This window comes from Malus domestica, chromosome 15 (assembly GCF_042453785.1).
Source record: "Malus domestica chromosome 15, GDT2T_hap1".
In the NCBI taxonomy this organism is placed as follows: Eukaryota; Viridiplantae; Streptophyta; class Magnoliopsida; order Rosales; family Rosaceae; genus Malus; species Malus domestica.
In genome coordinates, this window is record NC_091675.1 from 2,684,685 (window position 1) to 2,710,576 (window position 25,892).

At 38.1% G+C, this 25,892-nt stretch overlaps 2 protein-coding genes and 1 long non-coding RNA gene across 3 annotated transcripts; 2 read left to right on the forward strand and 1 right to left on the reverse strand.

The window, feature by feature from the left end:
* Positions 1-238: 238 nt before the first annotated feature.
* Positions 239-6,061, reverse strand: LOC103441980 (transcription initiation factor TFIID subunit 5). Its single transcript, XM_070813100.1, has 19 exons — positions 5,726-6,061; positions 4,903-4,984; positions 4,722-4,800; positions 4,492-4,589; positions 4,342-4,398; positions 4,153-4,240; positions 3,962-4,071; positions 3,498-3,599; positions 3,226-3,374; positions 2,693-2,803; positions 2,537-2,606; positions 2,418-2,457; positions 2,168-2,329; positions 1,985-2,061; positions 1,741-1,820; positions 1,337-1,606; positions 1,164-1,259; positions 1,008-1,083; positions 239-920 (listed from the first exon to the last, which is right to left on the reverse strand). The coding sequence occupies exons 1-19, from the start codon at positions 5,914-5,916 to the stop codon at positions 867-869; spliced, it is 1,992 nt and encodes a 663-aa protein (XP_070669201.1). The 5' UTR covers positions 5,917-6,061; the 3' UTR covers positions 239-866.
* Positions 6,062-15,532: 9,471 nt separating this feature from the next.
* Positions 15,533-16,873, forward strand: LOC103441969 (CBL-interacting serine/threonine-protein kinase 5). Its single transcript, NM_001328979.1, has one exon. It carries the CDS (start codon positions 15,533-15,535, stop codon positions 16,871-16,873), a length of 1,341 nt encoding a protein of 446 aa, NP_001315908.1.
* A 3,713-nt stretch (positions 16,874-20,586) lies between these two features.
* On the forward strand, positions 20,587-23,209 carry LOC103441962 (uncharacterized). The gene is made up of 5 exons (XR_530329.4): positions 20,587-21,123; positions 21,225-21,293; positions 22,030-22,089; positions 22,858-22,927; positions 23,069-23,209. It is a non-coding gene; the product is annotated as an uncharacterized lncRNA (long non-coding RNA).
* The last annotated feature ends 2,683 nt before the right edge of the window (positions 23,210-25,892 follow it).

Genomic DNA, 25,892 nt, shown 5'->3' on the forward strand with positions numbered 1-25,892 from the left:
TTCTTTTCATATTTTTTTCCCTTTTTCTCATATTTTCCAATTTTTTTTACGATAACGAGTCTTCATGTTTAATTATTCGGCAAAATGATGAATGGAAAATCATACCATATATCGGACTCAATTTTTTGTTCCTTGTGTGTTACTAAACGCAAAAAATGTGAGGGATAATCATACGTTGCGTTTCCATTTTTGTTAAATAAACGTATCCTTCTCTTATTCTCTTTTGCGAAAAAAAAAATTTATCGTAATCTCGCAATCCCATTCAAATTTCAAAATATCTTGTCTGGCTTGAGGTTGGGAGATTGTGAATTACCATGAACATTCTGACTGCTGGGTTAAAAACACAAATAGATATACAACAAAGAAAACCCTACTTAAGAGACGAGACGTGATAAGAGCGCGACGTCAAGGGTTTCCTGTCATCATTTACTCCAGAATTTCTCCCCTGAGCGTGGCGCCCTGCGGTTGGGTTGCGCATGCGGGTTTAACGCACATCACATCTGTTCATCTTAGGGCCTTCGAAGTGGAAGGCCAGGATTTGATTTCCAAGATACCATGCACACTTGGGCACGTGTGTTGTTCGCAGCAGAGAAAAGCTCCATGTACTCGGAGCCATTGTCCGGAAGGGATTGAACAAAACTGAACTTTATGCAAAATGTATCCAGGGGCAATAAAGAAGTACACCATTTAACTGTTACAAAATCTCTCATTGTGTCATGACTCGCAAGGTGCCTTACCGAATGTGGCACAGAGGAGCGCTGGACGGGCAGGTCACAAGACCGAAGAGGGAGGAGAGAGGCCGAGGACTTGTACAGCAAGTTACAAGACCTTTCCTCGAGTTAGATCAAGCCTAAAGGGAGTGAACTTTATACAGTTTTTGAGAGAACCCCGGAAGCAAGTAGAAGGTTTCTTCGAGAAAACTGCATCATCAACATTACATGAATTATCAACTCTTCATAATTATTGAGCAAAGATAAGTTACTGTTATTGACAATTTGTACATTTACCCGTAACGAATAGACAGGAGTAGACTTCGTCGGCAAAGTCTTCAATGATCTCATTCCGCTGGTATTTCCGCTTTTGCTGATCGAAACCATAATGTTAGTGAAATCACTTTGTTTACAGAGACGCATAAGAAAAAAGAGAGGAACTGAGGAACTCACTTTTCTTCAGTTCTTGGCAACTTTGTACTTGCAGTTACGTCCCATAGTTTTACAGTGCAATCGGCAGATCCAGAAGCAAGAAGCGAACCCTCACCACTGACATATCATAAATCATACTAAGACAGTTTTCTACACACGGAATGTTATGGTATGAGAAAGAAAAGATGATCCACCTGAAATCAAGTGTCCATACGCATGAGGTGTGACCCGTCAAAGGTGTAACACAGCGGCCACTTGAAAGGTCCCACATCATCATTGCTCCATCTTCATCACCAGAAGCCGTGTAACGGCCATCAGGTGACATTGCCAGAGACAAAACCATACTCCTGTGACCAATAAATATTCGGACACACTCTCCAGTCTGTACATCCCACAATCGAACTGTTTTGTCACTCGAACCAGTGGCAATGTAGTTGCAGTTGACATGCCATTGCACACACAAAAAAAAATATTCAACACATCAGAATTTTTGTTGGATGGATTATGGCACAAGGCAGTAATTCAATAAAAAACTGAACATCTTCACATTTACACAATACAGATGCAGACATAAAGTGAGAGTTACTGACATCAACATGGCTGAATTCTGTCCATAGACCATATCCTTGCTGTTCGATCATGGGAAGCACTGGCAAAATAAGGACCTACAGGGCTAAACTGCATAAGGAGATAACCTATACCATTAGAGTAGAATTAAAAGAGGTAGTGAAGTGGTGACAGAAGTAAGAAAATACATCCCACGTGACCAGAAATCAAGATTTAAAATCTGTTGCTAGAAAATGTGAGCAGACTCTGGTTATGTCAAGTTCAACCAGATATACCTGAACATCCCATACTGGGTAATTATGACCCTTGTAGCAAACAAGATTTGCATTTAGTTTTGTGCTCCACAACCGAACTGCACCATAGCAATGGAGTTTCTTACCAACTAGTTTATTGGTACAAGAGAGGGGAAGGATGGGGGGGGGGGGAGGAGAGATATAGAACAGCTAAGGACAACATACCAGTTGAGTCTGCCGAAGAGGAAAGAATAAAATCCCCAAGGGGATTGAAAGTAGCTGAATAAACTGGCCCTGAATGACCCTGAAACAAAGTATATGGTTTTTTCCCACCATTTGACAGAACTTGCTCACTTGAAGTGGTGGTGCCATTCTCAACCTGCAAAGCTGCTGCACACGCATATTTCTATATAATTGCATATTTCAAGAACAAGTAAAAAAAATCGTCATTCAAAAACTGAACTTTGAAACTTACAATCAAGGCCTTGTTGCCCAATCTTTGCCATATCCCATACCTGTCAAAGAATGCTTCAACATTAGCTCACACTTGAAGAACAATATGCACAAGAAGAAAGTAATAAGATAAGATGAAACCTTCAGCGACGAGTCTGAAAATCCCCCAGCAACCATGGATCCATCATGGGATATAGACGAACAGTTTAAACTGGAAAATTGTTGAACAAAAAGATAAGTAATGGAATAGAAAATAGAACCCAGTGTTGGTCAGAGACAGAGAGTTAAGGGAATTACCCATTGTGCGTGTTGATGAATGTATAAAAGCTGACAGATGGCAGCGCAGCATTACTCAATTGCACACGGTTTCTCAAGTCTTCAAGAATAGACTGTTCAACCTCTGCGGAACTGAAGGAATCAACAAAAGATTAGTAAGTAACCTGCATTTGATCTTAAGCATGGACTAACAACTTCCTAATACCAAGACGCTGAACAAACATGCAGCGAAAGACTTCACTTAACAAAATATTATCTAATGAGCCCACGCTGAAATTTACTCTCTGTTAATCAACACTTCATGTACTGGTAGCTGACAAATCAACTTCCTTTTGATCTATGTGGTAGCTTTGCATGGAACTGAAAATACTTACTAAAACTCAAGCTATGTGCATTGATCCCACCAACTTTACTGACTTCTACTTTAACAAGACTCATTTAAACAAGTTGGAACCAATATTATATTTCATCTAAACGTACAGTTCTACCATTAGCTACATCCAAAGTCAAGAAAAAAGAGGAAGGAAGGGGGGGGGGGAGATTCCTGAAACTACATTACTGGCAAAGTAAGCTCTGGTTTGACTCTTGGTACTGCAGTTACAGGGGTTGCCTCAGGGCGTGCGCTTTTCGCTGCATCAGCAGCCTTGTCCTTTTTCAACTTTTTGTTCGAAGCCCCCTGTTTAGCTCCTTCACTTAATTTTTTCTGAACAAAAAACACATTGACATAAGTCAATGATATACCAGTCAATAGTTACAAGCACATTACTTCAAAAAATTGTACTCTGAAGCTATGAAGTTGTTACAGGATTTCAAAGTATATTTGCACCTTATTCTCATCCCCGTCCCCTTCTTTGCTTTCTCCTTCTGCCCTTTCAGAGTCTAAGGCCCCAGCCTTGTCCAAGCGTTCTTCCAAGGAATCTTCGAGCAACTGCAACAAAATATATGATTGCACAGAAGGTCAGGAAACTGCAAATGAGTATGCATGTTTTACGCACGTTTGGTCAAAAAACTTACCTGTTATTTCAATAAACATATTTTAAGTGATTATTAAAATATAAAGCGGCAGCTTTGGGTAACATATTAATCGAAAATGCAAAAGCAAAAGAAACTTTACCTTTCTAATGGTAGGCAGATACTTTCATCATGCAACAAAATGAGTACTATTAAAAATTCTTGAAAAATCTTCATGCAGCTTCTAAAAAGAAGTTTATTCATTTTCATCAGAGAAATTCAAATACGCACAAGAACCAGTTTGACATACACACTATATAGTCAGCATTCTTGACTCACCCCCCAATGTATTTCCTTCTGGTTTATCTGATTAGCTGAATCCAGGCTACTTCCGGTAAGTGTTAGAGCCTCAGCATCATCAGAAATTGAACTGGGTTGTCCAGGAGAAACTTCAAAACCAATTAAAACATTAGATATGAATATTGTTATGTAGCATATCACACTTTCAACCAGACGTCAAACCAATATACCTTGGAAGTTAATATGCTCATTGATAATCCCAAGCACTGTGGCGGACTGCGACTTGTGTAGAAACTGCAGCAGAAGCTCATACGAGTACTGGAAAGATAATTGACCCAAAAATATGTTGTTCAACTATTTATATATATAGTTATATACACAGCCTACAAAAACAACTAAAAGAAGAACCAGAATATTACTTGGCATATCTTTATGTTGACTTTGCTCTGCCTAAGAGAATGAGCGAATTCCATCTCCTGAGTAACAATAGAAACATGAGAAACCTTTTTAAGGTCTGATGTAATCATAAATCTAAAATGCAATACTGAGAATGTTCCAGAAGTTAACACCTCCAAATGAGAGGGAGAAAGAACGCCTTCCAACTTCTGTAGATCTCGTTGGTGCATCATTTCGTGTTTTTCACGGAAGCTGTTGAAAAATGTCCGAGCTGGTAATATGAACAAGGGACAGGTGTTCACTCGTTGACCAGTAATTACATCAGAAGTTTAAGCCTCAAAAGAGTAAGAAATCAACGACAATCACATAAATCTAACAAGACATGACAAGAAGTAAGAGAAACCTTCTTGATTATGACCTTTAGCAACCAGATCCATAAAACAATGAATAAATACTGGATAGAGAACACGAAGCAACTCATGCTGCATATATAAATAAGACTGTTTTAAGTATGTGGAAAATATAAAACATTAAAATATAAGAAATAAAATCCATAGACAAATTAACACAAAAAAGTAAGTTACCCTGTACAAATCTAGTGAACTGTAAGTCCACGACCTCAACTTGGCATATGCATCTTGGTACTGTGCTGGACCTTCCTCATATCTGTAAAACAAATAATGCCAACTAAATAATTAAAAGAAACCTCGAACCAAAAACACTAGAATGAACAACAGAAACATAAGCATTTACATGTCCACGTAAAACGAATGCTCCTATTTCAGCTTTTCCCATCGTCTTAGAAACACTGACATTGAAGCTGTGTGCTTAATCAATCATATAATGATCTGAATTCCAAACTCTAATTTTCATTTTTATATAGTTCCCATACAGTTAATCATTGAACCCAATATACCTAATTTTTCGTAATAGCCGGAAACCTTAGTAGTGAACTCTTCTCGGTGATGCTTTTATCCTACTGGGATTAGTTCTCAGCTCTACAACAATCTCAATTCTAGTCATGCCTAAAGTCCGAACTTCGCCCCACTCAAACACCAATCGAAATTCCACTGTACGGTTTCCATACGGAAATTAGTGGACTTAAGACACCCAAATTTTCATAAAATCCGGAGACCTTCGTGCTGAACTCATTTCGGCAATGCTTTAAACCTACTGGAAACTAGTTCATAGCTCTCTGAAATTCCCAATTCTAGTAATGCCAAAGTCCGAAATTTGCCCCACTAAAACACCAATCAAAATTCCACTGAGAAATACTAAAACCTCATCTTCTAAGTTCAAATAAAAACTGCAGCTAAACACCGCATGTATCACAAATAACCGTTAGAACCCAAAAATCAACAACATATCAAATGGAAGTGCGAGAAGAACGAGAGAGAGAGAGAGTACTGAGAGAAGGATAGGATGTGCTTGGCGACGTCGGAGCCCAATTTGGAATTGAAAGAAATCGGGGACCAAGAGCTGTTGGCATTCTTGTTTAGTTCGTCTTGAAAAGCGTTCTCGGTCTGCTTGAAGCCTTTCTTCTTCAAGTAAGCCGCCACGAACTTCCGCACGCTCTCCTCGTCCACCGCCTCGGCCATCTCCGCCACCGCTTTTCGCAGTCGCTGTTTCTCTCTGTTCGAAACGGTGAACGGAAAACCCCTCAGCGATTCAGTCCCTCTTGTCTCGTCCTGGCCTTCAAATTCCCGGTCTTTGTAATCGTTGGGTCTCGGGACCCACAAACTTGAAATAAACTATCCGAAGTCGTTTGGAATTTTGGACTCCAAACATACTTGTTATTTTCAATTAGTTGGCCCAAACTTGGAACTATTTTTTTTTAGGGAACTTTAACGAAAAGCACCTAGTACTGTTCACTTTAACGACAAACCACATTTTTACACTAAAAAGTCAATCTTGGTACTATTCACTTTACCCTTTATTTTGTCCTTATCATTAAAACTCAAAGTTTTCAAACCCTTTTCATTAGTTTTCCTTTTTTTTTATTAAATTGGTATGGGCCTTGTTTTTGTGAATTAGGATTGTGATGCATTGACGAATGACAACGAGAGTTTTTAGGGGGCGTTTGTTTGCCCTTATTAAATGGGATTGGATTGGATTGGTCTAAAACTCAGAGTAATATCATGTTTGTTACGCAGCCAAACAATCTTTAGTGGGACTAGCCAGGACTCGTCTCAACAAAGGACGTCGCTAGACGGTCTTAGTGAGTCTCATCGAAAGGCATCGGATTGCAAAGACCTTCGCTGCTTCACTCCATCTGCTTCTCTTCGTCCGCTTCTCTCCCTTGCTCTGCTTCATCTGCTTCTCTCTTTCCCAGATCTGAAACCCAGCCCACCCACTGCCTAAATTTCAACACCAAAATTCAAAACAAAAACAACAACAATCCCCATATAAAAGTTCTTCCTTATTCCCAATATTTCCCAGAAAATTCTCGAGAAATGGATAGAGAAAGGGAGAAAGTAGCTTTGGTACAAAGAAAAATGGAGAGATGGAGGAGAGAGTAGCTTTAGGGACGATTTTGCAGGAAAAATCGCTTTGAAGGATATTGTTTTGCAGGTAAAAATGAGTGTTGGGGAACGACACTAACGAGGAAGAAATGAATGAACTCCCAGAGAGAGGAGAGTGTTCCAGACACAAACACAAAGAAAAAGCTTGAATAAAAAATAAAATATAATTGAGTTAATAATGAAATATTATTAAATGTGTATTTAATGATATAAAATCATAGTTGTTAACTATTCTTTTTTTTTTTTGGTCCAGCACTTTACCAAACGTTTCACTAAATCGGTCCAACTTAGTCTAGTCTAAGCCAATCCCGCTTAGTCCTTAAAGCTAATCTAGTCCGAATTAGTCCGATGCAACAAACGCACCCTTAATACCTTATGCTTAGCAAGTGGTGGAGTGTAAAGGTAAATTTTTGTATCCAACTAATTATGTCTTAAATTGCATTTTGGGTTTAAACCCTCCCTCTTTAGATAATTAGAGTAGATCATAGTATCGATTGTCAAAAAATAAAGTGAGTCGTCATTTCATGTACAAGACAGTATCATTTCCTCCTAAACATTTAGACACCAAGTCCCCCCTATCCAGAGAAGCAACAGTTAGATTTGAGCATCGCGAGACAATTTTGTTTCTATCGAAATTCCACCACTTGCCTCTCACTCTGCCATGAGAACAAAGAGACGCACAATATCTCACTGTAGCTTTGTTTGCCACCCTTTGGTAAGAAGATGAAAAACACAAGCTTGTTTGGTCGGTTGGATGGGACATGTTATGGATCCTTAAATGGACTTGAGTCCAAGATCGTTATTTGATACGTTTAAAGAGCATCACGGTTTAGATTTCTATTTTGGATCCAAGTCTAGAATAACACATAATTCTTAACCCGCCAGTGAACATGGGTTACAAATCCCTCATGCTTCCTCCTTTTCCAATTATCCATCTTCCTCTCATCTCTATGTCGTCGTCATCATCTCTTTCTCTACAGGTCTTACAACTATAAGAATGGGTCACGAGCGTCATTGTCGAGTTTTCAAGAGCACCATCGTCGGATCTGGCGTAGTCGCAAGCAGCGGCGTTGTCAGATCCGTCATGTGCAGCATCATGGGCATTGTGAATGTTGGTGAGTGGGTGGGTCGCACTTTTCCTTTTCTGTTACACCAATTTAATTTTCAATCTAATCCAATCTTATTGAGCAAGTCTACACCAAATGGTGAAAATATCTAAATGCACATTATTTCTACTCCATGTCCTGCCATTTCCACCCTGGTACAATTAAATTACCTAACTGCCCATAATGTCCACGTGGTGATCATCGTGGATGGGTCTAGTTCGAGTACAAATCTAATCAAGTCGATCCATAAACATAATACAAAAATTCAATCATATCCTTTTCACCAAATGTGCCCTAAAGTCGCATTCGCCCACAAGCTGTGCAGTGTTAGTTAGGGTTGTCATTGGGTTAAGTTTGTGTATGTGTATATAATTTATCGTGAGTGAGGACATAATCGACAATTGGACACTCTATATAGTTGAATTTTCTCAAGCGGGAAAGAGCCAACACAGTATACATATATGCATCAGTGTCATTTAATAATCTGATTACATTATTATTGGAAATTATTATTAGCACTCTAAAATTCTCATTTAGTACTTTAAACTTTCTATATTTAGAAAGAAAAATACACTTGTGATGAGTGTCAAATGAAATTTTTAGAATATCAATAATAGTTCCCTTGTTACGTATATGCAATATGCATTAAACATTTAACATTCCTTCGCGAGAATAAATTGTTGCGTATGCGCAATTAATGGTTTCAAAAGTCATGTTCAATTTCTTAAGCCCAATAATTTGAAGACTAGTCCTAATTTGAAACATATTATCTCATTAATCTCTCTCTCTCCGCTTGAGCCAACTCCGAAACAGACTTGTTTCTCTTGATTCCACTCATACAGGGACAAAACTAAAAACTTTTTTTAATGGGGCACCGAAAACAACTAACAAAACTTTTCGTATGGCCTATACCCTATATGATAATGGGAATAATTTAAATGATGATGTACCACAATTTCAATGTTCAACGGAACAAAATTCCAGTGTCGTAATGGAAAGTGGCAAAGTAAAGAGAAAAGTATTAATACATGAGAGGCAGGAGATGGATTTTTCTATTTGAATGATGGAACAATAGCACTTTTGCTCGTATTATATTTGATAAAAAGGTATGCTTGAAAATAGACACAGTTACTTGCTTCAAATATAACAAGTGTATGTATATAACTGCAGCCTACAACTTAACATTGAATTACTTGAGTGAGATCATTACCTCCAGTGGATTTTCATTGACTTTGTCCATGCACATAAATGATTCCAAAACTCATGCGCGTAAGTGGTTCCTTCAAGTCACATAATACTTAACATGCTAAACCCTAAACTTACCATGTTCTAAGATGAATAGAACCTCCGAATAATAACCAACCAATAATAAAAAGAGGTTGTACCTAAATCAACGTCATTAAATAGTTTAATGTTAGGTTTATCAAATAAATTTAATTTAATTACGTATATATGCAACATTCCACTGGACCAACCCCAACGATATTTTGGCTCTTGCATGTGTCACATCACGGCCTGGGTCCACCATATTCCGGGCCCGTTCCACTATTGTAGCACGATATTGTCCGCTTTGGGCTCACCATTCTCTCACGGTTTTGTTTTTTGGGAACTCTCGAGCAACTTCACAGTGGATCACTCATCCTTAGAGTGCTCTGGCCTCCTTCTCTCTTAACTTCGGAGTTCCTACGGAACCCGAAGCCAATGAGCTCTCAAAAGGCCTCGTGCTAGGTAGGGATGAGAATATACATTTAAGGATCACTCCCCTGGGCGATGTGGGATGTCACAATCCACCCCCCTTAGGGGCCCGACGTCCTCGTCGGCACACTTTCGGCCATGGATTGGCTCTGATACCATTTGTCACATCCCGACCTGGGTCCACCACATCCCGGGCCCGTTCCACCACCGTAGCACGATATTGTCCGCTTTGGGCTTACCATTCCCTCACGGTTTTGTTTTTTGGGAACTCACGGGCAACTTCACAGTGGGTCACCCATCTTGAGAGTGCTCTAGCCTTCTTCTCGCTTAACTTCAGAGTTCTTGCAGAACCCGAAGTCAGTGAGCTCCTAAAAAACATTGTGCTAGGTAGGGATGAAAATATATATTTAAAGATCACTCCCCTGTGCGATGTGGGATATCAAAGCATGCGTCCTGGTTGTATCATTAATTTTTTTAAGCCCAAATTAAGGTTTAATTATTAGTCCGTCCACATGCATGATATAATTCCTTTGCAAAAGTACATAAGATAATATACTAAAAAAAAAGTACATAATATAAGAAAAATATATAAATATTATTATGAAATTTTTATAGGCAATACTGGGGATGGGATTACTTGCAAAATATGCAATTAAAATGTTTATTTTGTGTACGAAAAGAAGAGATAATTAATTAACTTTTTATAAATCTGCTTTAATTAATTAAGGTTATGCATCACTTAAGAAGAGGTTCTGTTGCAATATTGTTTCTTTCAATCGACATGTGATTAAGCATGGAACTTGTCTGGTTTATGGGACCTGAAGGTCATTATATTGCTTCATGGGGCCATAAGTTCATAATTCAAGATGATCGTGTGGTCTCCAGAAGCTCTTACTTTCTTGGCTGAATTTTGTAGCCGTTGGATAAATTAAGATGCATAATAATTGTGATTTAAATATGTTTATAAATGGAAGATGATGCTATGCAGCCACACAAACATGATCAAGAAATACCAAACCCATTGGCCGGTCGCAAGAATGATGAAATAAATTATATTTCCACTCAAGCTTGTCTATAGAATCTTTTTCTCCAATATGCTCGTCTCTATGTCTTATTTTAGTAAGCAAAAGAAGAAACATTTGAGTTTAAATATTTTGCAATGGTTTTTTTTTTTTTTTTTTGTGTGTAATTTCTCTATGATTTTTATCATTAATTGACACATGTTAAGTTTGTAATAAGTGTAATGTTGGGGAGACTAAATTTTTAAACCAAATTATGTGTCATCAATAAAAAACAAGCACATAAAACAACACTTAGTTAATAATTCAATCATCTACAACCAGTCACCACACAATTTGGTTTGCAAATCTGGTTTAAAAATTTTGATCTTCCTATCATTACCCTTATGAAAACAAAGTTAAGAATGATTAAGTTTATTAACATGTGTCAATTGATGATAAACACCACAAAGAGATCACGAACAAAATAAGTACAGAAACTTTGAATTTGAAAAATGTACGTGAGCTAAAATTCTTGACAAGAAAACGCGAAGTAGTAAATAGCACTTCGTTTGAGGACCCATCGGATAAGATTTTTTATGTAATCTTGAAAAAATTGTTGTACTTTGAAAATTTTGTTGCAATTTGACGTATCAATGAAGAAATTCGACATCTCAACCTTTCATCCAAAATATCTAACTGATTGTGGACTCTTTCACATCCGTAAATCGAGATCTCGTACCTAAAGTGTTTTTTGTTACTTGTATTAGGGAGTGTTTTCTCATGCAAGATTTCTTATATTTGCATTAGAGAGTATCAAACCCTACTTTTCACTTACTTTAATCCCAAGGCAAGAGGATTTAACTTTTGGTTAAGCATAAAATCTGTGCGATCTTGTCTACCACTTGTGGGAGACTTCTCAATCTGAAGAAAAAATCCAAATACGACAATTCGAATTTGGAAAACCCTAATTCAACTTTGAATTTCTATTCAAAAGTCAACTCTTCCACTTGTTACTGGTCGTGTTATTCTAACACTTTGGCCGAATTGAAGAATTGACGTGGCTAATTAATATTGATACTAATCAAATACTGTTTTGGGAGCAACTCAGTTCGTTCACAGCTTGCAAGGGAGTTTTTTTCTAGGTCGGCAGCAACATGTTTGAATTTTATAATTTTTTTTTAATACAGGATGGATCTGTGTCATTACTATTTTACATAATTTATGGCATTTGTTCTTATGGTACCTGTTTTGTAATGTATTTCAACGATCTGAACCGTTTATTTTTTAGGTATTCCTCAAATATCATGTCTATAAAAAAAGCACTCAAATTTGAAATCATATGGATTAAGGGTTTAGGATTATTTTGTTAGAACTGCATTCGTCTATTTTATTATGTACAAATGAATGTCTAATGATTTTGGTGTCACATCCCGACCCGAGCCCCTACCACATCCCAGGCTCTACTCCGCCGTAGCACGATATTGTCCGTTTTGGGCCCAGACCACGCCATCACGATTTTGTTTCTAGGAACTCACACAAGACTTCTCACTGGGTTACCCATCCTGGGATTGCTCTCGCGCGAACTCGCTTAACTTCGGAGTTCCGATGGAACCCGAAGCGAGTGAGTTCCCAAAAGGCCTTATGCTAGGTAGAGATGGAAATTTACATATAAGGCTTACATGATCCACTCTCCTGGACGATGTGAGATGTTACATTTAGATTTGTCTAAGTTTTTACAAAAATGATCCATGAATAATATTCTAAAAGATAAACGGTTTGTATCGTTAAATTTCATAACGGAAAGAAATCAACAAATACTTGTGTGAAAATTATGAAAAAATGAGGTCACTAATCCGCTTTTTTTTTTCATTGATAATTTTATACGGGTAATGCTAGGGAGACTAAAATTTTAAACCAAATAATATGTCACAAATCTAGAATAGTGTTATACCCACCCCAATGTCTTGTTTCCCCACCCACCTTATATTTACACCCACCATAAAAAGTTGAAAAATACATAAACTCTTTTCTCACCCACCATTATCTCCAAAGTAACCCTAGATATTTCTTCTTCAAATTTTCCTTACTTTGAAAAATTATTATAATTAAAAAAAAAGAAAAAAAAACATCATTACTCAAGAACACCAAATATCACCACCAGCAGCAACCCCCCCCTAAAATAATCCTAGAACTATAACTACCCCGACACCCCCAAATCCTCAGCCAAGGCACCACCACACCCAAACACCCCGCGCCCCTCCTCGTGTGAAGCTTGATCACATATTCCACAACGTGCACTTTATTGTGAGTCTCGAGGTTTTGCTTTGTCAAGTTCGAATTCCCCCTTCTCCTGATAAATTTTCTGAACTTCCTTCCCCAGGAAAGCTTGTGGAGGTGGGGTTTATGATATTTATTTATTTTTTCTTATTTATGATATTTTAAGTTTTATTTGTCAAGATATCTAATAATTATGTGGCAATACATAATTGGTCGGTCTTTAAGTCTTTAAAGGTCATTTTATATTAGGATAAATTTGTCAATAAAATTATCATTTCAAAGTGGGTGGGGAAATAAAACATTGGGGGTGGTCTTTAAGTTTATAAAGATCATTTTATATAAGGATGTTAATTAACATTTAAATAATAATTTAATTATCTACAACCATATTATTTAATTTAAAATTTTTGATCTCCCTTCCTTATCCCTTTTATGATTGTTGTTATTTTTTAGAAAGAAAAATCTTGGGAAAGATATTTCCCGTATGCAAAAGCTAAAGTGATGTACAAGAATTAAAGCGGTGGTGGGAAAATGAACGCGAAAGGACTTCGATTACTTGCATGTTACTCTGAGGAAATTAGAATCTCCCACGTCTTTTTAACCTTCAGTTTATTTATCTCTTGTATTTATTATTTGCTACTTAATATATAAAGACGTTATTAAGGCTATAAATATAAAAATAAATGGAAATTTAAAAGGAAGCTGTTTTGACAGAAACCAGAATGTACACTATTGTTGTGGGGCATCATATAGCAATACTTTTTTTTTATACAAATAATATTATTCATACTAAAGAATAGAGTGTGTTTGGCTTCATAATAGACTAGTAATAATGTAGTTCAAATTCGTTTTTTGGTAAAATCGAACATAAGACCTCTCACAGGTGAAGAAGAATACCACTAAACCGTAGTACTAAGTTGCTATAAATTAGCAATATTTAGTATTTGATACGATTACAATATATATTGTAGTGGGTTTGATATTAAGTTGTGACCTATTGAAATTCGAACAAATTAAAATTAATTAAGTACAATATATTGATCAAATATTGATGACATTATCCACCAAATGTTGGGGAAAATTTTAGTTGTGACGAGAATACGGATGGTACACCACGTGTTTTTATGTAAGTAGTGGAAAAATTTTAATTTTTAAACTATTAACTTTTTAGCACACATATCTCACAATTTATATATGGACACGTAGTGTATTATCTCGTGTGACGGTCACACTGAAAAATCTCTCCAAATGTTGACAAAATCAAGAAAAATGATCCTTACAACAATTGCGATTTGTAATTTAATTATTCGTCCCATTTCCTATGTTTGTTTCTTGTAGAAATCGGTGGAAACTTTGAGGAAAGAAAATTAAATGGACCCAACCGGCCAATCCTCTTTCAAAGCATAAAACCCAGCCACAAACAGAGCAACAAATAAATACAATAAAAATTTTAACCGAAACAAACAAAGGAAAAAATTTGAGGGAAAAAACAAACCAAATACGAAATGTTAATTATAAAAATAAAGACTTGAATCCTGAAAGATTGGAAAGAAACTTGTCCTTAAAATACTTCGCTTATTTACAAAATTTCGTATTTATCAGATTACTTCATATTAGGATGATTATAAATACGAAATGGGATTTTATCATAAATAATTTTTTAATTGACTTACTCAATAACGATAGTTCCTGAAATTGAAAATCGATCAATGTAATCATTGAAAATGATTGTCGCAAATCAATGTGATCATTCCGTCACAATTCCGTTAAAAATTATGTTAAGTGCTGATATGACATATAAATGGATTCCACGTTTTTTATTATTTAAGTATTTTTAATTTACATAATAATATTTAATTAAATTTATGGGACCATATATGTGCCACATCAACACATAACATAATTTTTGACAGAATTGTAACAGAATGACTACATTGATTTGCAACACTCAATTTCAGGAACTATATTGATCGATTTTTACACTAGGGGAAGGGAAAATTCAGTTAAGCCACATAATATACAGCCTAATTTAATATTAAATTTGCTATCAATAAGATTCGATCATAAAATCTCTCACTTTTAAACAAAAAGAAATATCACCAATCAGGCAATAACTCTTCAATTTTAAAGAGCGAGTTCTTGTGAATTATATAAATCCATGGAAATAAAAATATTAGGGCTTGTTATTTTCTGAGACCAATAAAACTCGTCCACTTGTTACTTGTAATCTTGCTCACCACACCCTCCCGGTATAAAATCCCACGATATTTTCTTCATTCTGTGTGCGTCCCAAGTATGACAGAGAGCATTCCAGGTTCTCCAATGGTGTCAAGGCAATCATCCCTCTCTCTCTCATCTTACTCTCTCCAAATGCAAACCTCCCTCTAGCCTTAAACCCCTTGAATGGAATCCATTATAATCAGCTTCTCAGCCATTCTCTCTTGGATTCCACCACGCGATGAGCCCAACTCCCCAAATCAACCAAAACCCATTTCAAATCCGCTCTTTAATTTCTATAATTTCTCATAGATTTGGTGTTTAATTTGCCAAATCCCAACTACCCAACTCAAAATCCCTTATTTAATCGCACTCCCAAGTTACTATTTTGCATCAATGGAGGAAAGGACGGTGCTTTTCGGGAAGTACGAGGTGGGGAAGCTGCTGGGCAAGGGGACCTTCGCGAAGGTCTACCATGGCAGACAAATCGCGACGAACGAAAGCGTGGCGATTAAGGTGATCAGCAAGGACCAGGTGAAGAAGGAAGGGATGATGGAGCAGATCAAGCGGGAAATCGAAGTGATGCGTTTAGTCCGCCACCCGAACATTGTGGAGCTGAAAGAAGTCATGGCGACCAAGACCAAGATCTTCGTCGTCATGGAGTACGTCAAGGGTGGCGAGCTCTTCGGCAAGGTGGCGAAGGGGAAGCTGAAGGAGGATCAGGCACGGAAGTACTTCCAGCAGCTAATCTCCGCCGTCGATTTCTGCCACAGCCGGGGCGTTTCCCACCGCGATTTGAAGCCGGAGAATCTGTTGATCGACGAAAACGAGGATTTGAAGATTTCAGACTTCGGACTCTCCTCCCTGCCGGAGCAGCTCCGGAACGACGGGCTACTGCACACCCAGTGTGGGACCCCTGCTTACGTGGCGCCGGAGGTGCTGAGGAAAAAGGGGTACGACGGATCTAAGGCGGATCTCTGGTCGTGCGGAGTTGTGCTGTTCGTTTTGCTCGCTGGGTTTCTGCCGTTTCAGGACGAGAATCTGATGAAGATGTACAGGAAGATTTTCAAGGCGGAGTTCGAATGTCCGCCGTGGTTTTCGACGGAGGCGAAGCGGTTGATCTCGAAGCTGTTGGTTTCCGACCCGGAGAAGCGAATCACCATTCCGGCGATCATGCGCGTGCCGTGGTTTCGCAAGGGGATGAAGAAACCGGAGGAGTTTTTGGGACACCCGGAAGGTGTTTGCGAAAAGTCCGAAGAGACCGATGCTCAAAGCGATGTACAAAACGAAAGCAATAAGTCGTCCTCGCCGAAGTTCTTCAATGCGTTTGAGTTTATTTCGTCGATGTCGTCCGGGTTCGACTTGTCGAATTTGTTCGAGACGAAGCGGAAGGCGGGGTCGATGTTCACGTCCAAGTGCTCGGCCGCGGCAATCATGACTAAGATTGAGGTGGCGGCGAAGGGGCTGAGCTTTAAAGTGAGGAAACTGAAGGACTTCAAACTAAGGATGCAAGGGCCAAATGAAGGGCGAAAAGGGCGGCTTTCGGTAACCGCGGAGGTGTTCGCGGTGGCACCGGAGGTGGCGGTGGTGGAGTTTATAAAGTCGTCCGGGGATACCTTGGAGTATGCCAAGTTTTGTGAGGAAGATGTTAGGCCAGCATTGAAAGACATTGTATGGACATGGCAAGGTGACGGTGACGGTGAAGGGAAAGTCGACTGCGATCAACTTCAACAGTGATGAAACAAAGATTAATGACCCTAATTTTGGGGTTTTTGGTTTTCACTTTTGTAGTTGGCTTTTTGTTTTTGTTTTTTGTTTTTTGTTTTGTTTTGTTTTGGATTGCTTTTGGTTTTTAGTAAAGCATAGGAGGATTAATTTGTACATAATTTGTGATTAGAATGCTAATTAGTATTATGGGTTTGAAACTTTGAAAACACAGATAGGAATGGGATGAGGAAGTTTATACAAGCAAGCAATGATCCAGCTGGTTTTGCTGGCTGTCTTTTCTTTGACGCATCTGTTTCTGTTAGGTGCTGCCTTCTCATTGTATCCAGATTTATGTCAAATTTGGTTGTTTTGATCGACAAAGAAAGACATGCCAAACGAAAGCTATGGAGAGATGTGACTTTTGTGACCATCAACGTTGAAAAGTTTAAAAACCTTGTAAAAATTTGGAGTATGCCACGTCCTTTACTATGAATTGATTTAGGATAAAACTTTCTTGAACTTTTTTTCAACTTTCGACCGGCAGATAAATGAATATCTTCTTTTGGTTTTTTTTTTCAATATGGTTTGAAAATTGTAAGTTTTAATGATAAGGACAAAATAAATGGTAAATTGAATGGTACCATAATTGATTTTTTAGTGTAAAAATGTGATTTTTCGTTAAAGTGAACAGTACCGAAAACTTTTCTTTAAAGTTTTTTAAAATTAATTGTTTTTATTGGATCCTTACATTTGAATATGGATTTTAATTGTGACTCATCCTATAAGTGAAATAGTGACGAAATAACGTGTTTTAGTGAATATCACAGTATAATTATTTAGTTTGGCCGCTCATGTTCTGACAATGTAGACTTTAACCATTTTTCTCTTCCTCTAGGCAAGTAAAATCACACCCCTAAATTGACAAATTGACAAATTGACGAGGATAATGCTTGCATTTTTTTGGGGAACGACCTCATTTCTTAACTCACAAATAAGATAACATATCTTTATTATTAAAACGTTTTAATCGAAACCACTAAATATCTAAATCTTTCATTTGAATATCATCTTAACAAAAAATCATTTAAATCAGAAATCGTTTAGTCACAAATGCATCAAACAAATTAAACAGTTCATCATGAATATGCTATTTGATACTTATAACGTTAATTTGTTATGATACTGTTTGGGTCCAAAATAATAGTTTGGGCCGAGGGTAGGATCACTCTCGGCCCAGGAGGCCGGGCGGCAAAAGGACCATGGATCGGTCAACCCGTGGGAGTCCAAACCTAGGGCGGTTATGACGAATCCTAGTGCAATGGGGAGTCTCGACGGGATCGGATATCCAGGAAACTAATCCAGCTTAGCTAAGGACTAGGTTCATAGTCCTAGTAGGTGTAGGATTGGTCGAGGTGATCCGGAGATGGAAACCTAGTCCGAGTAGGATGTAAACTCGGACTCAAGGTTCAGTACTATAAATAGGGGACGCTGTGCATCAGGAAAAGTCCCTACAAAATCAATACAAAATTGCCCTGCGCAAACTCTCACAACTTGTGATTTTTCTTTTTCTTTTTTCGCTGACACATCTTCCGTTGGCATCAACAGCACTGTGAAGGCAACCGGTGATATCTTAAGTCGGCATAGATAGCTCTGTCACCGTAGAATCAGCCGATCTCGCAGCATCTTCCGTTGGCATCAACAGCACTACGGCGAGGACGACTGGTTACCTATCCAAGTCTCGGTCGAGAAGGATTTCCGAATCCTTATTGGTCGAGGTCATCTCATCAGCCTTCTCGGCGAAGTGAGGTGTTACCAGGTTATTGTATTCGGCACGTTGAAAGCCGAATTCGGTTCGTGAACTTCGCAAATTAGCAGCCTTGTCTTCAGGCTCTAGAACCCAAGAGGCCGAGAATTGTTCCTTCCTCGGCCGCAATCGCAAGACACAGAAGTCATCAGCGCGCTCAACGCAACATCAACAAATTTACTCCTCGGCCGAGCTCGGCCGACGAGTTGGCACGCCCCGCAATCACCGAAGGACGTAGTTAGCTTAGAAAATACTCGGCCTGCGCGCCACGTAGGCTTTGTAGTTTCTAGGGTCAACAGATACATATGAATAACTATGATTGTTTATAGACATGTCTTCAGACGGAGATTAAAGATTGAGTTGTTCTGACTATGGATTTTGTAGGGTGAGAATATGTGTGAACTCATCCCACGTATACAATTATTATCCAGTTGACAATTAACCATCCATATCACTTTATAACCCAATCGCATAAGCCAAAAGTACTTTGGATGCATATCACTTCTAAGTCACTCTATTTTAAGTTTTATTTTGTTAAATTTCTAATAATACATGGGGAAGACCAAGAAAATAATGCTCAAAGACTGGTAGTTTTCCTAATAAGGTAAAATCTGGCACCATATGAAAGAAAATTAAGCTCATTTGTCATCTTAAAAATGGTTAATTTATACACGTTGACACTATAGTTGCACCTAATTAAAATAGCTAATAGCCTATCAGCCTTCGGGACTGGTAGTTGAAAAATGTAAAGAAAAGAATAGAATATTAAGGTGGAGGCAGTTGTGCTTTCTTTCTTTTTTCTTCTTCTTGTGCCGGTCGAACTGACGACCCCGTGGACCTCATGTGAAACACAAAGCCACTAGGCCACAGAGAGACCGGCAGTTGTGCTTTCTTTCTCAGTTGTGTGTGTTTTCGTCCAACAAGCTGATAGGATTTACAAAAGCTGCTTATTGGAAGAGAAAGCACTTATGGTAAGTTTGGTTATTGATGGATATCACTCGCCATATATATAATCACTTTTGGTAATTGATATGCCCTAATACCTCACGTTTGATTAACTGTGAGAGCAATTCTGGAAAATTGACTACTTTGGCATGTATTAATTGGTCCATATTTAAGAGAGATTGCCTTGCAAGTAACAACTTTTACCGAATAATATGTTGGGTGAAAAGAACATGAGTAGAATTGTCCGACCACGATAAATTCATAAGTCATTCTCACAAAGTATGAGATTCAAGGTTAGTCTCACAAACTCTGTGCTGATCACAATCGGTGAGAATTGCCTCAATCAAATGGTCTTACTAAAAGTTTTTTGTGATTGAATGATATTGCATGAAGACCTACTTTCTTAATTGGGTGGTGAAGAATGGAAGGTATGTGTATTTTTCATCTCCACCATAATGCATATATGATCCATATTTAAGAGATATTGCCTTGCAAGTAAGTGCATCACCCAATAATTTGAATTTATGTTATTGCTAATTAAACAATGGTCAAATTGGATTCATGGTCCCCGTTGTGATAAAGTATTCAAAAAATTACCTATGTGGTAAAAAAATTAGGATTTAAATCCTTGTGGTGAAGGTTATTAGCAAATTTAACCCAAATGTGAGATTTTTGTTAAACCTCAGTTAAATATAGGGATAAAAGTGTCCAACCATTCTTTCTTTTTAGCCTTATTCTCTCTTCCCTCTTTCTGTCTTTTGTTGTGCCTTCTTCACTATGCACTGCTGAGATTCACCAGTCCATCATAAGCTATGTAAAACACATAAATATATGGAGGGCATTATGACGTTTGTTTTTCATTTGTATTGTATAAGAGTAAACCAGAGTAACAAACAAAATATAAAAAAGTTAATTGTTCCAAAAAAAAAAATACCAAGACTTAAGCTGCTGCTACTTAATCGATGAATCTCTCTCATCTCATCTCATACTCCAGTTTGGTAATTGCTGCTGCTGAGACGAAGAAGAAGAAGAAGAAGAAAAGCGGTCAGCCAGTCACTGCCACTGCCTGCAAGCAATTTTTCATAAACTTGTAATTCTTCTGTCATCATTTGTCGTCACTCTCTTCTTCTTCCTTTCGGGCTGCCGATGCAGAGGGCGGTGCTGCTGAGGCTGAAACACCCCAACTCCATCTTTATTTAAAAATTGTTTTAAAGCCTTAATTGGTGAGTCCGTGGGGCGTTTTATTTTTTTTGTGTTTTCCGGTCTCTCTCTCCTCTCTCAGTTCTCTCTCTTCCTCTCACCCGAGCTCTCTCTCCCTCGTCTATCTCCTTCCCGTCCTCCCATGAGCACATACCTATCACCACACTACCCTCTCCGACGTCAACGGCTTCATCATCATCATCATCATCAATTCGTTCTCCCTCTCTCAGTTACTGCGAGGACAGCAAAACCCGTACACGATGCTCCGACGCAGACTGCCCCTTTCGAGGCCATTTACGGCCAAACCACGGCGCGTTGGCCGGAGTGTAAGGTATCAATATCTTCGTCTCACCGAGTACTAAAAATTTACTTTTTATTTCACTTAATTTCGTTGAGTATTGAAGAAGTTATACTCATTTGAATCTTACCCAGTTTCCGGCGAGTTCGATGGCTTTGGAGGCGTTTTCCGGCCAAAACACGGTGATTTAGATGTCATGTGAGGTACCATTCTCTTCGTCTCTTAGAGGGCTACAACTTTTGTTTTTGAATCACTTAATTTCATCAAGTATTGACAAAGTTATGGCCGTTTGAATTGGGTGTGGATTTCCGGCAGAATTTCCGGTTTTCTCTCTCATTGGGTCCGGCGACCCACCAAACCCAAGGCCTTTGGGCCTTCCCTGCCGAGCCCAACCCCTTTTGGTTGTGAGGCCTTTGGGCCCGTGTGTGTTTTGGGCTGTGTGTGTGTGGGTTGTGTGGTGTTTGTGTGGTGTCTGTGTGTGTTGTGTGGTGTTGTGCACGTGTGGGTGTGTGTATGTTGTATGTGCAGGCGTGTGGTTGTGTACTGTGTATGTGGGCTGCGTGTGTGTGTGTTTGTGGTGTAGTGCATGCGTGTGCATGTGTGAGTGCATGTGTATGTTTGTGCCGTGTGGGTGTGTGTTGGTTGTATAGGTTTGGGCTTAAGCCCAAAACCACCCCTTTTAAACCCTAACCCTTTTAAACCAAAAACCTTAGGACCTTAAACTCAAAACCCAATAGATCCTAATCCTATTTAACCTAAACCCTAATCCGGATTTCAAGCCTAAAACCCGTTAGATTTAATTTGACCGTTGACTTTTCGGGTTTTCGTCCGGGACCCTTTTTAGGGTAATTCGACGTTTTGAATCCGTTTCCAATGTCCGTTTTCCCAAATTCAATTGCTATTATATAGTTTTATTAATTGAGCCATTCATGTGCTTAGGGGCAATTATTGTGACGTTTCTGTCTTCGCTAGTGGCGCAGTTTTTGGCGGCTAAGTACTGTGAGTGAACCCCTTCTAAAATTACATGATTTTATAATTTAATTGCATAAATGATTAGCATGCCTACGAATTTATGATTCAATTTATGTTAAGTCTGTTTACTGAATATATTGATTTTCGTCTCGTGTTTTTGGTGAAGAATTAATTGTTAGCCTATTTTGAGCTATATTTTAATATATCGTATTTTCTATAAAAACCATGATCTGGTAGACTATCTGATGGATGACGATAAGATGCTAGAACATGTTTTAAAAACCCCTCTTTATAGTATAGACGATGGATGACTTTATACTATAAAGTGGTTATTTATGAGAAACGTAACTATTTGTGCGTACCTAAAGGACACTATGCCGATTGGGGTGAGGATCTGGTGTTGGCATTTAGGCTGGGATAAATAATCCCTAGCTATGGGCTGAGGGACATGGAGCAGGTATTGGGCCGGGAGTTGGTAATCTCTGGCTACGGGCGCAGAGACCATGGAGCATGCATTGGGCCGGGAGTTATATTTATTCGGTGATCTTTCTAGCAGCACACCGCACTTACGAGACGATCTATGAGACGTTTACTATTTTGATTTCTGCGACGTTATTTCGCGATATGACTTTTGAGATATTTTGGCATGCTAGGATTTTTATTAAATCCATCACTTATTATGCTAGTAGTTTTCATTATATAAACTATGGGGGTTAGTACATTGATAATTGTTTTATTATTATTATTATATATATAAACTTGGTCCACTCACCTTTGTTTTGCGTCCTCATTCAGGACTTAAGATCAAGGCACCTAATCCCGGCGTCAAGACACTTCCGCAGCAGCATCTTTGAATCCTCTTGATGTAGGACCCACTTCTTTATTCATTCAATTTTATCTTAATTCTTTTTAGTGATTATGTTTAGTTGTATGCTCTGAGCACGTTCCTAAATTATTATTTCATTGTATTTTAAATTTCTAACTTTTATTTACTTCTTATCCTTAGCTTTTGTATCAATTAATGACTTTCGTCACCCTCGGGTGTCGGTCAGCACGTGTCTATCCTGATAAAATCAGGGTCGAGGTGTGTCAGAGGTGCTCGAGGGCGAGCTAGCGCTTGCAAACGAGGGAGCATGCATCACGGCTGGGCTTGGAGTCAAGTTGCCGGAAGACCTCGACTGATCCGATCGTGGCCTTGCATTGCACCGTGGAGGTAATTACACAGACAGAGAGAGGAAGAGAAGGCTAGCAGAAATAAAGAGTGTGGTTGGACATTTTTATCCTCATACTTAACTGAGTTTAACAGAAGTTTGTTTTTTTGGAGGTAATTTTGCTAATAATCTTCACCACAAGTGTTTAAATCCTAATTTTTTTTACCACATGGACAATCCTCCGAATACCCTATCACCACGGGAACTATTAATCCGATTTGACCTTAAACAATTGTTAGGCAAGTAAGTGCATCACCCAATAATATGAATTTATAGTATTGCTAATTAAACAATTGCTTAGGTGTGGTTGTGGCTCTCAGTAATCGATCCACTAATATAATATTTATGTACGTAGAGTTACGTACATGCGCATCAATGGTTGTTAATTGTTGTTAGTGATATAGTGATATAGTATTTGCTTTAATAGCTAGAAACTACTCACATACAAATAAACGATTGTCGCTAACATTACTTATGAGAATGACATATAGGTAAAATAAAACATTATTTATGAACATGCACCTTGAGATTTCCAAACTTAGGCGATAGTGACAGAGTAATAAGAGTAATGCTAGGTAGAATAAATTTATAAACTAAATTTGACAACTATACGATGTGTAACTAATAAGAAATAAGTACGTTAATCAACACTTAGTAATAATCTAATCATTAACTTTCATGTCATTTAGTTTATAAAATTTAATCTACAAATTTAATTTCTCTAGTATTACCCAAGTGATATTAGTTAAAAATCACTCATGCAAATAAACAATAGTCAATAACACGACTCGTGACAATGACATATGTTTATCACGAAAACTTATAAAACAATTTTTGGGGAAACCTCGATATATCCAAAACGTAGGCTATAGGGGCAAAGTGATGTATATGTACATACTCCACATTAAGGCTATACTCCAACTCATGTCTTTGCCCTTGATTATCCTTCATTGAATCAAACACAAAAACAAATGGCAATTTCATATATATATATATATATATGTGTGTATGTGCGCGCGCGCGCGTGTGGATTTACATCGACATTTAAAGAGTGCACCTTAAATAATTGATCAGAGAGAGAGAGAGAGAGAGAGAGAGAGAGAGAGAGAGATATCAAGTGCAGAAAAAATCTTCTGCATGCATGACATAAGCAATAAGCATTGGATTAGTGAAAGTTGGATTTGGATCCTCGCCGGATCCCTTCCTAGGGATCCTAAGCATCAACGCACGTAGACCGTTGATGAAAAATCGTGCAGCTCCAATTAAATATTTTTTATATTTTGAAAAGTAAAGCAGTCTCGTTTTGTGTGAAAAATATAAAAAAGAAAAAAATTGTGACCGCATAATTTTTTATTAACGATCTACTTGTGTTGATTCCTAGGATCCATAGAGAGGGGATCCAGCGAGGATCCAAATCCGTGAAAGTTTCAACGATCGTTTTTGTCGCGTATGGGGCAACGGAAAATTAGATCAATGCTTAAACACATGAAGTTTAACAAACTAAGGTTTAGTGAATGCTTAATCATGTTTAGAGGATGAAGAAAAAACGTGGCCAACTCCATTTACAAAATAAAAACTTATCTGTCGCGTTCCCTACTGTGTGTGTTCTAGCTAGATCATTGGAGATGCATGCAGGTCGATCCAATGAGGAGACGGACTATAATTCTCTCACCTTCTCTTTTCATTTCCTTCTCTCTTCTCCTTTCACATTCTCTATTTTGTCTATATCTTTTTATATAAAACTAATAAAGGATGTTGAAGTGGCTTAACCGTGACCGTTTAAATAAAAATGGATGGAAGGGGAGGAAAAAAAGGGGAGAGAATCCTACTCTAGAGGAGGCACCACATACGCCAACACAAGATAAGATAAGGTTTTCACTTTAGGGGGTGGATTGTCAAATTATACGTTTATTTTTGTCAAACTACACATTTATTATTGTCAAACTACACAAATTATCGTATGCTTCCAAGTTTCTCAATGACCGTCTTGTTAGCATCCATACACTCTATGTTAATTGTCAACAAGTGATTACAATAATTGATGTAATAAGTGAATCTTGTATATTAGGCAATGTAAACTTGTGATGAGGTCGGGGTCCAAAAATGTGATCTCTATAGCAATGGTCTATGCTTTGTAGATGTCTATAATTTGGAATTCATTTTTGAAACCATATTTATATAATTCCTAAATGAACTCTTTTTCATAAATGTTAGGATCAGTCGCGCTCGTTGGCACGTGCATATGCAACTTATCTTAAACATTCTTGACAAATGACACACAAAATGATAATCGTCACAATTAGCACTCCTCTTTCAGATAGAGAAATATAGGTTTGACTAGTGGTTAGGAAACAAACACTAAATCGGATAAAGTGGGCCAGAAGGGCCCAAAAAAATCAACTAACATGCCCTTTTCACGGCGAGAAGGTGTCCATTTGGGTTTTAATTACAAATGGAATCAGAGTCCGCAATGACTGATTGGCTTGAACATTTCAATCCATCTCAGCAGAAGAAGCGGCATCGGTGTGTCCGCCTGATCCATTGGGCTGGAGAACGGAAGGAAAACCAATAAGTGGTTTTTCTTTTCTAGATAGACCAACTTTTTAAATTACATTTGTA

Bases quoted from the DNA above. Each gene is read 5' to 3' on its own strand.
- LOC103441969 (NM_001328979.1), top strand. From the start codon at position 15,533: ATGGAGGAAAGGACGGTGCTTTTCGGGAAGTACGAGGTGGGGAAGCTG.
- LOC103441980 (XM_070813100.1), bottom strand. From the start codon at position 5,916: ATGGCCGAGGCGGTGGACGAGGAGAGCGTGCGGAAGTTCGTGGCGGCT. The intron at 3,375-3,497 runs GTGCAAATATAC...TTTTTTGTTCAG, and splicing joins GGGACGGGGATGAGAATAAG to AAAAAATTAAGTGAAGGAGC. The intron at 1,084-1,163 runs GTGAGTTCCTCA...GGTTTCGATCAG, and splicing joins TTGCCAAGAACTGAAGAAAA to CAAAAGCGGAAATACCAGCG.